The 15723-nt window shown below is 39.4% G+C and overlaps 1 protein-coding gene across 1 annotated transcript in view; it reads left to right on the top strand.

Annotated features, from left to right (window-relative positions):
• The first annotated feature begins 5071 nt into the window (after positions 1 to 5071).
• The window catches only part of LOC140160822 (uncharacterized), an 84980-nt gene continuing 74328 nt past the window's right edge, over positions 5072 to 15723 (top strand). The window contains 2 exon segments of the mRNA XM_072184132.1: positions 5072 to 5220; positions 14022 to 14117. Coding sequence (XP_072040233.1) covers positions 5097 to 5220; positions 14022 to 14117 — 220 coding nt within the window. The 5' untranslated portion in view covers positions 5072 to 5096.

The raw sequence follows: 15723 nt of genomic DNA on the forward strand, positions 1-15723 counted from the left end.
TTCTAAACCCTGATGCAAAAGGGGGGCCTGAAAAATTTTGACTCTCCTAAGGGGGGCCCTGAAAAAAATGACCACAAATTTTCCTGGAAAAATTGAGTTTATATGCTTTTCTATGGGGTTGACCCATAATTTTCATGTCAAAAAGGGGGCCCTGAAATTTTTGAGGTCTGTAAAGGGGGGGGGCCGAACAATTTTCGCGATAAAATTTTTTTGCATCAGGCCCCCCCCTTACAAGTGTTTGTGAACGGTCCCCTATGTACCAGCTTACGAAATTACCTTGACGACTAAGTAAAATTTAATACAATCAATAAGTGACATGTTTGCCTAATACTCTTTTCTAAGGGACCGTTCACAAACACTTGTAAGGGGAGGGCCTGATGTAAAAAAAATGTTATCGCGAAATTTTTTTCGGCCCCCCCCCCCCTTTACAGACCTCGAAAATGTCAGGGCCCCCCCTTTTTGACATGAAAATTATGGGTCAACCCCATAGAAAAGCATATAAACTCAATTTTTCCAGGAAAATTTGTGGTCATTTTTTTCAGGGCCCCCCTTAGGAGGGTCAAAAAATTCAGGGCCCCCCTTTTTGCATCAGGCCCCCCTTACAAGTGTTTGTGAACGGTCCCTAAATTGTATACATTTTTTGTTACAACCTGATTATAGAGATGTTATGAAGTGTCAATTCTGAAGACAGCTGAATTTCAGGGGAGGGGTGGTAAAATAAAATGCTTGTAACTTTACTTCTTGAGATCACATGGGATTGCAGGATTAGATATTGTATCTATTATTTACCCAAAATATGGTTTAGTTTTAAAATTGGGATTTTCCCCCCAAGTGTTCGGATACTTTTTTGGCGCAATATACTATGTAAACATTACAAATATACCAAAAAATCAGTTTTGAAAAAAAAATGACCAAACTCGTTAATTTTTAAAAAGATCGCAGAGGCTCCGGAAGATGTTAAATATTAGGGGGGGGGAGCCACTGGATCGTACATTATGGCTCCAAGGAAGGAAAGAAAAGAGGAACCGATAAAAAGGGGGTCCCTGCATTGATATGGACTAACTTCAGGTGGTGACCATGACGATGGGGGCCAATTTGTTTGTCTACAGATCACTTTCAGAAGTTGGGTTGGTCGTTCGAGAAAAGAATTTTTGTTTTCGTTATATCTTTTTTTTTCAGTTACCAAAAGTAAGAGTTTGTATGTAGCACCCGCTAACCAAAGAAATTCACATCAAAAACCAATTCAAGGTAAAAGTTACTCTTTGACATGTACTTGTCTGACAGACTTGAAATACTGCATTTATAAGGAATCGGATAGTAACGTTTTCACAGTATTTTTTGTGGGACCTGAGAGCACATCAGATACACCAAATTGCCATTCTGAATACTAGTACTAGGAATGTCCTTCTGATATTAAATCATTTTCGTATCTCAAAATGCCAAGAAGGTATGAACCCCCGAGTGGTGTCAAATGAAAGCGAAAAAAGTAAAGAATATGATAAAAAAATAATTTTCCTCACCAGGGGTGACACTCTTGATAAGACCTGGGTCAATATTCATATTTTGGGTCCTTCTCATATCTCGAAATGCCAAGATGGTATGAGCCCCCGAGTGGTGTTAATTGAAAGAGAAGTAAGTAAAGAATGTACTAAAATTATTTTCCTCGCCAGGGGCGACACTCCTGATAAGACCTGGGTCAATATTCATATTTTGGGTCCTTCTCATATCTTGAAATGCCAAAAATGTATAACCCCCTGAATGGTGTCAAATGAAAGAGAAGGGAGTAAAGAATATAATAAAAAATAATTTCAGGGGGAGACACTCATCATAAGACTCGGGTCAATATTCCTATTTTGGGTCCTTTTATTTTGGGTCCTTCTCATATCTTGAAATGCCAAGAAGGTATAACCCCCCTGAGTGGTGTCAAATGAAAGAGAAAAAGCAAAGAATATAATAAAAATAATTTTAGGGGGAGACACTCATCATAAGACTCGGGTCAATATTCCTATTTTGGGTCCTTTTATTTCATATCTTGATATCCCAAGAATGTAATGATCCCGGGTGAAAGTGGTTCGAAACATGGTATTTTGGGCCCGGGAGTACTCACGTATATATGGGAATGTAGCCTACCGCTCTAGATGGTCGTTTTTTTGCAAGAAATCCTTAAGGGAGTGTTCAGAAATACTTTAGTGGGGGGCTGGAATTTTCATGTCAAAATATTTGTTAACCTCCCCCTATTCGTGAACCCAAACCTTTTTGACCCCCCTCTAAATGGACCTAAAAAAATTGACCCCCTCATATTAGGTTCAAAATTATTTTGCCATTCTACATCAAAGGACAGAGGAAACATATTAATGATACTAAAATTTGTATTCATATACAATGTCAAATTGTACCCATGTCATTGATTTTAAAATATGTGGAATTGTGGAAATGTTTTATCATTTTCTAAAGTAGCTCATAAGTATTTATGCAACCCAGTATTAATAACATTTATGATTGAAATCAGTGGCGATGGAAGCATTACAATTTAGGGGGGGGTCGGGGACAAGCATATTTTGTTCTGGTTTTACTGGGACTTTTTGTTGCGGCGAAGCGTTCAAAAATCTTAGACCATTTTAGCCCAAAATACAGGGGCGCAGTAGCGTAGCCAGCGGGGGGCAGGGGGGACTGCCCCCCTGACAAAAATGAAAGAAAAAAGTGCCCCTCTGACCAAAGGGCAAAGGAAAAGAAAAAGGGCAAGGAGCCCATTTTTCATCAAAACTCACCCCGATCATGGGCCAAAATAGTGTCAAATACAAAAATTTCGCACATTGTCACAATAAAGCAATTTTCGTCTCGATTAGGGGCAAAAATAGTGTCAAATTCAAATTTTTGGCGCGCTACGCGCGCATATCGTCCCAATAAAGCCTTTTGGAAGCTCGAAAACATGTACAGTCTCTCTAAAAACAAAAATTTCATGTTGCAACTGCAATTTTTTCAGCTGTGCCCTGAAATTTTTTGCCCCCTCGACCAAGAAAGCTGGCTACGCCCCTGCAGGGGCGTATAGCCAGTTTTCTTGGTGGTGGTGGTAGTGGGGGGGGGGGGCAAAATGAAATTTCGGGGGCACAGACGAAAAAAATGCAGTTGCAAATACACATACTATACCAGTTTTGTTTTTTAGAGAGACCGTACAATGTATTTGAGCTTCCAAAAAAGTCTTTATTATGACAAAAATGATGAGATGAAAATGCCTTTATTGTGACAATGTGCGCACACAGCGCGCAAACATTTTGTATTTTAACACTATTTTGGCCCAATATCGGGGTGAATTTGGATGGAAAAAGGGCTCCTTGTCCCCTTTCTTTTCCTTTGCCCTCCAGATTTTCTCTTTCATTTTTTGTCAGATGGGCACTTTTTTCTTTCATTTTTGGTCAGGCTTCGCTACTGCCGAAATGATGTGTTTTGCTATTTTGAGGGGCCAGTTCGCGTGATCGCGAAGCGCCAAATTGTGCAATTTTACCCTATATTTGGGCCCAATGAATACGGTGCTTTTCGATGTGCTAAAAAAGTTGCACATGGTAATTATTGCTTTATTTTTTCTTTTAGGATTTTTAGGGGATGTCCCCCATGGAAAAAAAAGGGGGGAGGGGGACGTGTACCCCGGTTCTCAGTAAAGCTTTCTCCGCCTATAATGGTAAAGCAACCTGATTTAGTTGTATATCAGTGATAAATAAATTAATAATCTGTAGGCCTATACTATACATGAAACATTAGTTGTAAAAATTGTCAACACTAAAGAAGAGCAAATAGGCCTATATTGCAGCTTTTTAGTGATAAGAGCAAACCAGAAGGAACTGATACAAACCTCAAGTTATAGACAAGATAATTTTTAACACTTCATAATTATAGGCCTATATCTCTGACTATTGAATGACTTATCAAAATACATAAAGCACCTTATCAAATGTACTTTTGTTCCGGAATTACTGGAACATTTGCGCGAGCAGCGCGCGAAATATTTTGCCCCCCCCCCGGCCCTACGGGCCAAAAAACTTTTACCCCCCCCTGTTCATATAGGCCTACCTACAACTTTTTTAACCCCCCCCCCCTACTCAGAACTCCTAAAATTTTATGACCCCCTACATATTTTCCAGCCCCCCGGCCCCACCAGAGTATTTCTGAACACTCCCTAAACTTGAGTGGTCCCGAATTGAGAACATTTGGTTGAAAACTGTCAAATCAGCTGTTTTTTATGTTTAAAAAAAATCAAAAGCTATCAAACATCTGTCCCGATTGGTCAAAAACTGTCAAATCACTGAGCCGTTTTTCAGGTTGAAAAAAAATCCCTAAGGGAGCGATCGTTATTTATGGCAGGGGGGGGAATGGGTAAATTTAGGGGGGAACACGAAATTTTTTTGTGGTCTTGAGGGGGGAACCTGAAATTTTAGTTGAACCAGGAGGGGGATTGTTAAATTTTAAATGGAGAAAATTGGGAAAAATAAGGGGAACGCGAAAATTTTGAGCGGACGCGAGGGGGAACGCGAAATTTTTGTCGATATTTTTGCCAAAACACCCATTCCCCCCCCTGCCGTAAATAACGATCGGTCCCTAAACATGGGTAGGGTTTCAGAGTTCCAGTGGTATATGCTATACCCCTGTTCGAGTAGGCCTACCCCCTGGTTTGGGGGCTAAAAAGGAAGATGAATAGGGCAATTATTATTTTATCTTTTATTGTGTTATAATTTTAGAGGGGGGGGGTGCGTTCCCCGGTCAAATCCCATGCCGAGCTCCCATACAAAAAAAAAAAAAAAAAAAAAAAAAAAAAAAAATAGAGCCTCCCCCTCCCCGCTAGCTATAAAATAATCTTTTGCATTTTAATGTTAAGGTGGGTGTGGTCCACATATTAAAAATTAATATTTATTTATATGCATGATTATTTTTTTCCATTTATTCCTCATTTTGTTAATTATTCCGATCGGCGATGTTCGCGTTGTCAAGTGGGTGTGTCCTTCGAAACGACCCGACATGACCCGCAGGTGGAGCCCAAAGTTACCCGGATGAAAAAGAGGGTGTGGCAGTCGCAGCTGGGGCGAGCAAAGCAGCTGAATTCCAAAATGGCTACCCAGGCCCATTACATACACAACTCCACCCCTCCGAGTGACGGAAGAAATGACAGTAACGGAACAAATCTAGGCGCTAGGAATAAGTACTGTGATTATGAAAAATGCAACGAAGATGGTGAGTTGATTTTAATAGTATAACACTAAAGAACTAAGTTTTATTTTAGTCCGTTTATGTTGTCCTGTCAAAAACCGTCTGCTTTGCCCGAATGGGCATTTAACACGGTACGGGTTGGGCACATGCATTGTAAACACACAGCACCGAACCTATACGCGGTGCAATGCCCTACCCAAAATTTATTATCACCCGCTACCATTATTGTTTGGCTCGAGTCCTTCGTAATTTTAACATATCGTTACCGAAATTAGTAAACTACTGTAAAAAAGATTTGTAGAAATAATCGTGACATGCATGTTAGTGAATATGTGAGAAGAAAACGAGTCTGATTCTTGCGGGATTTTCCTTCACTGTGATCGTGCTATGCTTGCGATTCCCACACCCATTCAACCGCACCCTGCTGTATGCCTGCATGTATACTGTGTACTGTATTTACGGATGCGCTCACTGACACCGGGTTGTCTTCCTGTTATCACACAGCACAGGCATTAACATGACATGACCAAAATCGGCAAGAAGCTAACAGAATTGATTTATATGACAGGAGAAATATGATATTTGGATATAAAATTATTTTCATGTTTAGGTGTTAAAATCAATTGTACTAGCTAGCTACCTGTGTGCTATGCCTGTACGAATTATGTCAAGGTTTCATGATTTAGTGCAAGGCCCAGGTTCATCATATGACTGGTTCATTGAGCATGTATTATGTATATGTGTGTGCACAACCTGCCTATAGTACAACCAGTACATGTTGAGTATAATTCTATACTACCTGTACAGGCAAAATGATCATAAAATTTGTATGATTGTGTTTAAAACAGAAGACAAATCTTGATATTTATATTGATGTTTGGATCCAGTACAATTTTGGAAAAACCACGGTCAAAAATGGAAGCGATTGAATGTTACTGTATTTTATGGGTATTTCCATTTATATACACAGTGCAAATTCTTTATCTTTTATTAGTTATTTTAAATGGACACCACATTTATTTTTTGATTTGGTTGTGTTGCTTTGAGCATTGAACTGAGTTCAGGGGGTTTTGTGGCACCTGGGCCAAGGATATACAATGCGGCCCTTTTTGGGGGCCTGGATGGGGTTTTCTCTCATAGTCGGAGAAAATTTAAGGTTTCAAAATAATTTTGTGTACCCCAAATCAAAGGCCAGAGGGGGGGGGGGGCATGCAATTTCTGGTATCAAACCATTTTGAGATACATTGTACCACCCTAACCCAGGGAGTACACATTTAATCGTATCGGGGGTACTCAACTACTCAAGCATTTTTTTTAAATGGAGCAATGCAAGACCTCAGATAAAACAATCAAACATTACCCTACCAGTATTGTACAAAAAGAGCTAGGGTGAAACTAATTGCATATTATTTATTATGGCTTCTAGGGCAGAGCCGTAGCCAGGGGGTGCGATGCATCCCCCAAATTTGCAAAAGTATACAAAAAGTCCCAAAAAGAATTTGCGAGTGTAGCAATCCAACAAATCAGATTTTTAAAGCTTTTTTGGTCAAAAAAGGTCCAAATTTGGGGAAGAAAGTCCACTTTTCACAAAATTGCTCCCCCCTGGAAAAAAGTCCACATTTTCAAAATCAGCACCCCTCCCCCAAAAAAATCCTGGCTATGGGTGTGTTCTAGGGGATTTGCACCACTCCTGATAGCAACCTCATTTTCACACACCCTGATCTTGAATGTATGTCATCTTATGGTGTTTTAACTTATTTGTCCCACTCCTGACACCAGTGTCGTTTACAGTCTACACCGCTGCTCCCTATGTGGCCCGTATGATCACACACTTGGATGCAATGGCATAGCCAAGGGGAGGGGGAAAGGGGGGTAGGCTCCCCTTGTGAGGGGGTAGACTCCCCTTGTGAGAAATCTTGCCCCCCCCCCTTTGCCAAAGTTTGCCCCCCTTGAAAGTTACCATGCTCCCCGTCCCTTTGCCCACCCCCTGAAAAAGAGATGGCTGCACCACTGCTTGGATTAGCACATTATATAGGGCTGGACCAAGTAAAGTGCTCCTCTGAAGCACTGGACTTGATGTAGTGGCAGTGCCAGGAATTTTTTTTTGGGGGGGGAGGGGGGGCAAAGTGAATTTTGGGGAGAGGGGAGAAATCAATGAGTTTTGTGCAAATTTGCTGCAAAAAGTGGACATTTTCGCAATTTTGTGTTTTCGCAATTTTGACTTTTTATTCGGGGAAGAGTTCAGACTGGGTGGGATTTGTCCCACTCTTGACACCAACTTCATACTGTCACATAGACTAGTCTTACAATTTTCAGCACCAACCCTCATATTGCCAGTGGTAGTCCCAGTGGTTGGTGGAGAATGTGGTGGGGGTAGTGACATGGGGGGGGGGGAGGGGGGAAGAATACCAATTTTGAATTACTTTTTAATGTCCAATTTTACCGTTTTTGTTTTCATGGTGACTGCTTGGAATGGGAAGCCATTTTCTGATTTTATTTAGCAGGCCATTTTGATATTTAAATACTGAGTTGATTTGTTTTTATGAAGTGTGAGAACAATCACCTTAGCAGCAATGTATGCTGAAAAGAAGTCAGAGGAGGTCACAAAGAAGGGGGAATAGGTCAAGGGTAGGCCTACTGAAGGATCCCCCACTACCACTGCTGCAACCATGGCATGTTTTACAGTCTATTGTTGCAACACAAGGCATTTTTCAAATGGAGTAAAAAAGCCAGTATATTTTGGTTTTATACATGCATGCATTAGGACTGCCTTTTGAGGGGGGGGGGGCAAGAGCAATCGCTTTCTACTGCTCTCCTTACATCTGATATAGGAGAGTGATTTTTAGCTCTCCTTAGTTGACCATTCTCTACTTACATTCTATTGTAAATGCTCTAAACAGCTCTCCTTGAAGACTCCAGAAGAAGGCAGTCCCTGTATAAAACATGTCTAAATTAATTTGAAAATGCCCAAAGAGTTTACTTCTCTGCAGGAAAAATACTGAAAGAACAAAGATAGAAACATGTACGCTAGAGATATGGTGTGAATAAAATACCAAACTTGTTCTGAATCAAGTTCAAGTGAACTGAAATGAAGGTTACAGACCTAGTGACCTTGATGTATTGAGGGGAAACCTGGTCATATCAGAGAGTGGGATTTTAAAATCGGATTTAAAAGGTGAATGTTTGAAATTAGCCTCAGGGTTGGTTTGTGATCAAGTTCAGTGGTCAAACCACAGGTAAACTGCTATTAAAGGAGCTGGGTTATAAGTATGAGCCCTGGGAGGAGGGTTAAATTGGGGGGGGGGGGCAGTGGGGGGGTGCAAGAATATTTTTGCAAGCCAAAAAGGTGGGGGGGGGCAAGCAATTTTAGCATGTCAAAAATGTCCTGCCTGCTTACACTTGCATTTGTTATACCATTTTAACCAGAACAGTATACCAGAACGAAATTACAACAGTGGCCTATGGAGCAGTACAATACACATAACCCATTAACCATGCATAACTCGCAAACGCAAAATCGGAATCAACTGAATTTTTTTTTGTGTGGCTCTACTGACAAATGTCATAAAAAAAAGAGGATGCCAGGATCGCGAAATCCTCCTTTAGGTTTGAAAATGGAAATCTAAATATTTGGCATACATGTACATGTGCAAAGGCCGGGGGGTCCAAGGAAATAAAATTCCATATTTTTAAAAATGAAACTCAGTTTTGATAAATCTGAAAAGAAATAGTTTTACATTGTGTAGTTTTACCTTGTTTTGATTTCAAATATTTCCCAAACCATGAACTGATGAAGGACCTTTGTGAAATTTGATCACCAAGAGATAATTTGAATACAATACATTGTGGCTGACCTCCTCTTCTGTATACCAGTATGTGTAGGCCTTGTAACATGGAGGCCTACATTTATTTATGCTAGTTGCCACTGACTTTCTAGGCTTTTTTTCAGGACAAAAAATAGTGGAAACTCATGCTCTATGATAAACATTAAAGGTGATTTTTTTAACTCTCCCTTCAGAGCAGTGGCGTAGCCAGTGGGGGGGCAGGGGGGCTGGTTCCCCCCCGCTCGTCATGGTCGTCGGTCCATGTAAGGCCGTCGGTAGACGGAATGCATTGGTGAAAAAAAAATTGGGTTAACAATAGAATGTTTTTTACCCATGGTGACAGAAAAACGGTGAGAATTGTAAAAAAATATGATGAAAAATTGTGAATATTTTTTTTTTGCTCTTCACTTTTTCAAACCATGCAAAACTTTTTTGGGTCAACGAATCACAACTTAATACATTGGCAAACATATTTCTGTTGGTACATACAAGTTGTGCCCCCCCCCGGTTCCAAAATCCTGGCTACGCCACTGCTTCAGAGGGATGCAAATTTTCATGGCCCCCTTTTTTCATCAGCCTCTCCCCTAAGGGGTACTACATTGTACACCCCTGCCTATTTTTTGTGCCTATTTTTGCATTTTTCTAAAAAATTATAGCACATTGGTGACAAGTAAGATTTGTATATTATAGGGGCAAGGACTACAACTACTGCACTGGAAATTTTATTTCAGCACAGACAACAGTTGTGGAGTTACAGTCAAAAATGAGGGAAAACCAATATTTGATCAATAAATCAATAACTACTTGCCTTGAGTTGCTGAATTTTCAGTGCAGTAGTTGTAGTCCTTGCCCCTATAATATACATATCTTACTTCCCACCAATGCGCTATAATTTTTGAGAAAAATGCAAAAATAGGCACAAAATTGGCCAGGGGTGTAGTACCCCCTTAAGGTTAGCAACAACTTTAACCTGTTGCGATTTGGTAGTTTACAGCATCTTGTGAATGGTAGTGAGCTTTGGCAAAAATTGCATTGCTCAATTCATAGCGAGCTTGTAAAAGAATCTAAATATCATAGATACACTTTTGTAGGTCCTGTGGTTCTTGAGTTATGTTGTAAAAAGGGCTGGAACAACAACACTTTTGTAAAACGTAGATAACTCATTAGCAGCAATAAATTAAGCAAGTTTTCAAAGTATATGATTTGTAGAATAAACTTTTGCAAACGATCAAAGTGTTATTTTTCAATAATATATTGATTTCGATAATGAAAATCGATTTTTCAGTTGCTTCGACCAACAATACCTCGTCTCCCCTTAAAGTGTTTGTGAACATTCACTAAGGCCTACATATTTTGGTCTTACTAACTGTATAGTCAGTAGCCTAAAACTGTATAGTCAGTAGCCCGATTGTGAAAGCAATTTTGGAACTACACAATCGACATAGACTAAATCTACTTCAATATTATTATTATTTTGGTTGGTGTTGTGTGCTGCCTAAATCCTATGTTATATTTTGTTCACCACGCCTTATTGTGTTTCGGAACCCACCCATGCTTTTCATTTGCCCTTTAGTCTGACATAGAACAATAGATATCAAGTTTGTGTGGTTTAGTTGGAATTTAAAGTGATTGAAAAAGTTGGGCAAGTTCTTCCAAGCAGAGTGCAACAAGTGTCGCTATGACTATGAGCCAAAAATGGTTGCATGTCCTATGTCGCATGTCATTAACAGCTATTAACCTCCATGTAATAATGTGCAAACGTCTGGGGTCAGATAACTGTGTCCTGAGAGATGAGCATGTTCAAGTTACAAAGTGTAACTTTCCTTTTACCTTGCCAAGAAGGCTGTTGTATTCAACACTCAACAGCTCAGTATTGTCATATTGGGGCCCTGTGTAGGGAATTGGAATGGGATCTTTCTTTGGAGTGAATTTCCCCCCAAAATTTTATTGAAAGTCAGAAGGTATACATTTATAATGCCCATGTTGAGTAACACCCTAGAGTCAGTGGCATGCCCAGGGAGGAGTCTTTAGGGGGGGGCTTCTCAGGTTGGCACAGGCACCCCTCTGCATCGTACACTGCGATCAAAGTAAACTTTCTCTAAAATCTCCCCCACTCCCACCCCACCCAAATATTATTCTTGGCTATATGGGCCTGGTCAAGCCCCCTGGCGACTGGCGAGGTTTCTGGCATACCTATGCGAGACGTTTATGAATACAGTGCGTCCATGCGTCTCAATGTGTTAGGATTTTTTTTTGCAATAGGCAATTGTTTAGGCCTTATACCCTCTTTAGGATCAAAATAATGCTAATACCTATGGTTTAATAGCGCATTCTGAGGACCCGATTTTTGGCCACTATTTACAGTTTCGCAAGGGGAGGGAGAGAGACAGAAGTTGAGAGAAACAATAGAATAAAATAAAATAATTACAGATTCTATAACTCAATTCTCAATAAAAATAAGGTCTATGTAGGGCTTGTAGGCCTTGCATAATTCATAAACCTTGAAGAGAAGGATACATGTGTTTAAAATGAATAATTAAAGGTAATTTAATAAGCTAGCTATCCATTAGACTAGGAATGTTAATTCATCTGTTTCTTGCTTTCTGGATTAAAATTTAGACTGTAATCCAGGGTTGATGATATACAAACATTTTGGAGTTCAATAGGGAGCTGGAGACCAATCAGATGAGGATCAATTTATATTGGACTATGTTTTGCCCCGCCCCTATGTCTGTTACCTTTTTACATTGTATACAAAAATGCCGCTTTTTTAAAGTGGAGTTTGATGAAATTGTTGCCCAGGAATTGCTGCTCTTGATTTTCTTGCTAGACCGGTGTGAAACCAAGACTTTTCCTGTATCCATGGTCGGGCCCATGGTACCAGGATTCAGGACATCTGCATCAATAGTTCATCAATGCAAAGATCCAGGATGCAGCTGCATGAACCATATCTCAAGATTTAAACATTCATCTCTAGGAATAATGAGTGTGAATCGACCCATGGACCTAATACAGAGCTAGGGATCTTCATATGGAATAACTGGTAACTAGAATGAGTTTTATGTGGAGCATATGTGCAGCACATCCCCAGCTTGTGTTAGTGTTACCGGTACCATGTTCCATTCAGGGCGGATACAGGATTTCTAAAACCCTTTGTATCTCATTTAACCATTTGCAAGTTACCCCAGGCAAGTTAAAATACCCTTAAATAGTAGATGTAACGTTATGAAGGGTCCCTGTCAGGGGTAGCACTAGGATGCATTTCACTTCTTTTCACTTTATATTTATAATCAAAATATGAAATGTACAACTATATGTAAAGATCCTTGGCGATTAGATAAAACGCTCCTAATCAGGGTTCGGTTTTTGCCGGCAAAAACCTGTTTTTGCCGCAAAAACCTGCAAAAACTATTTTTGCCAGTTTTTGCCTGGTTTAAACCGGCAAAAATGGCAAAAACTGGCAAAAACTCACATATAGTCACTCAAATATTAAAAAGTGACACAGAAAGCTCATAAACAGTAACACACAACTTTTAACGAATCATTCAACATATTTTTTGTCTCATTAAGTCCTTAAAATGAAAAAGTTTTGAATTTGATACATGCCACATTTCGGTTAACTGCACTTGAGCAATGAAAATGCATGCCTTTAATTTCTTAATATATTGCTTATAATTACAAAATCTGGCCTTGTTACACTCGGGAACTTATTTTTGTAACTTAATTATTTGTTTTGAGATGAAATAAATCCCTTTTTTAGTTTTTGCCATTTTGCCGGCAAAAACTGCCAAAAAATGTTTTTGCCAAGTGGTTAAAACCGCGGTTAAAACCGCGGTTTTTTCCACCTGCGGCAAAAACCTGCGAACCCTGCTCCTAATTTAGGAGAGTACGCACTCATTCATGTTAATGCCTGGTGCTCATGCAGAAACAATAGTATACCTTATTATTTTGCTGATAATCATTGGTCTGGCAAAATTTGATTTTGTTGTGTGCATGTGTGCGATATATGCATTCTTTTAAAGCCTTAATGTACGATCTTTTTAAATTTTTAGATTTTTCTTTTTTTCTTCTAAAATGATAATATGCAATCATTATGAAAGTTCCCAATACATTTGGACGCGAAAAACATTGGGAATTTGCAAAGAAACAACATCATAAACTTCACCTCTATCACTCGAAACATCTCGCACGATTTTGATTAGGACAGCGAATGCGGCCTCAGAGTTAGTCTCCTACGCGGCCAGTTTGGTTATGTTCCCTCCACATGTGGAGGGAGCGTAACCAAGCTAGTTTTGTAGGAGACTACGGTTTGCGATCGTGGCCGACATAAAGTCATAATAAAAATTATGACTTTATGTCGGACTAACAGAAAAATCGTCCCGTTTTACTACAAATAGGGACGAATTTGACAGTTTGCTCATAGATTTAAATTAGAACATGTGTAAGTATTACAAATATGCCAACAAATCGGTTTTGAAAAAAATAAAGGTAAATTCTGAAAAAAGATCGTACATTATGACTTTAATGCATTAATATGCTGATTACGTGCACTGTCACTAGGATCCACAACATGCTCATCTATCAGGGGAACAGTTCTTAAACCCCAATACATTTGTACATTCATTGAATGACCTTTGAAGATTTGGGTACAAAAACTCATACTCTGCAACTTGAGGTCAAATTTTGCACTATAATTATGTAATTGAGGTTATTGGACTATGACATTGGGATGAGGCTCTTGTAGTCCATAGTGTGTGCTTATCATTAATATACATGTGTGTGAACCTTTGCAAAAGGTTCAGAATACATGTATTGTTTATTGCAGGATGTACACAATTTGGTCCCCATCTGTGACATTCCAGTATGTAGATTGTCATTATGTTATGCAAAGAGCTTTACAGAATCTGGATGCTAATTATGTATGTTTTCTCTGGGCAGTTTTAGGTGGGATTTAAATTCCACAATTCATAATATTTTAATGTTGAAATCTCTATTTTTCAGACACATATGCCCTGCCCGGCATGGCTTATGACACAGTGACAAGCTTTGAAAATCCTTGTAATTTAGAAGGACCAGATTTATATTGTTGTAAAGAAGGTAAAACATTTTCTAGATTGCTTCGCCGCAATTTATCGCAAATGTAGCCAAGGTGGGGGATATTAATTTTGCATCTAATGCTGCTGCTCTGAACAATGTGTCTGTAATTGCCATGGTAGCGTAGGAAAGCCTTATTTCTGGATATTCATGTTCATCTTTTAACATACTGCCCAGGGAAAATATAATCCCATTTGCACTAACATTTAATTGGTGATGGGAGTAGCTCTAGCCAGAAATGGCAGGGACGGTGAATGTATTCTGCCATAATAATAGCCAAGTGCTAGGCACACAACCACTTACAAATTGTGATGAGAAAACGTAAGCTGGAGGGGGAGAGAGCCCGGGAGAGAGAGTAAGAGAGAGGCAGGGTAGGAAGAGATGGGGAAAAGAGAGTGGGTGGGAGGTGTGGTGATTAATATTCAGATTTGTGTAAAGTCCACAGTTTGAGTAGTGATATGTCATAATTTTTAATATCCTCAGTTGCCTTATATACATATTCAAACAGAGTGCCCCCCTGACAAAAAATGTAAGAAAAAAGTGCCCCTCTGACAAAAAATGAAAGAGAAAATCTAGAGGGCAAAGGAAAAGAAAAGGGGCAAAGAGCCCCCTTTTCACCAAAATTCACTCGGATCATGGGCCAAAATATTGTACGCGCTTACATCATCCTAGTAAAGCCTTTTGTTGAAGCTCAAAGACATGTACAGTCTCTCTAAAAAACAAAACCGGTATATGTATGTAACTGCAATTTGTTTTCGTGTGCGCCCCCAAAATTTTATTTTGCCCCCCCCCCCAGACCAAGAAAGCTGGCTACGCCCCTGCCTCTGGGAGAATCCCCTGGTCAATTTTCACTTTGAAAGCACAGTTAAAGCAAGATTTCATATTCATTGATTGATAATTGCATAGGCCTGGTAGATTTCAAGATTTTACACAGGTTGGAATCAGTGTGCATGTAGGCCAAGAACCTTTATTTTGTAACAAATGAACTTTGCCCGGAAAAATATAGCTGAGATTTGATTTCATTGTGATAATATCAGGGCCAGGCCAGGCAATGCAGGCATACAGTGTTACCTGGTAATACAGTCGAGCACCACACCCAAAAGTATATGCAAAGCTAGCTAGATATTATTGTGCAGGGGTGTGTGCAGTAAAATATTATTGGGGGGGGGGCATTGAGGCAAAGTGAATAAAAACTGTACAAGCATTCGTACGCATTCAGGGACTTCCACTTGCAGCCATGGATCTGTCTTCCGTTCTGAAACCTATGTCTCCCTCACCAAATATGTTATTTATTTTACTTGGCCTAAAGGAAAATATGAAGTACATGTACCTTTGTTTAAAACAGAATGCATGGACTGATATGGGGTTGAATGATAGTGTACATGTAAATAAAACATACACCTTTATGCATTTGTGGCTTTAAAAAAAATTGATTGAAATTGAATATGAAATTTTATATGTAATATTCCCAGTTAGGTCATTTTACAGAATTGGGGTCAAGTTGCGTTTCATCTGGCAAGATTGTGTTTTTTAATTCCAAAAAATTTGGCGAATTCTGTATTCTGGTAGTCTTCAGACAATTTTTATATCAACCTACAAACTACTGCAG

Source organism: Amphiura filiformis, chromosome 9, assembly GCF_039555335.1.
Source record: "Amphiura filiformis chromosome 9, Afil_fr2py, whole genome shotgun sequence".
Lineage (NCBI taxonomy): Eukaryota > Metazoa > Echinodermata > Ophiuroidea > Amphilepidida > Amphiuridae > Amphiura > Amphiura filiformis.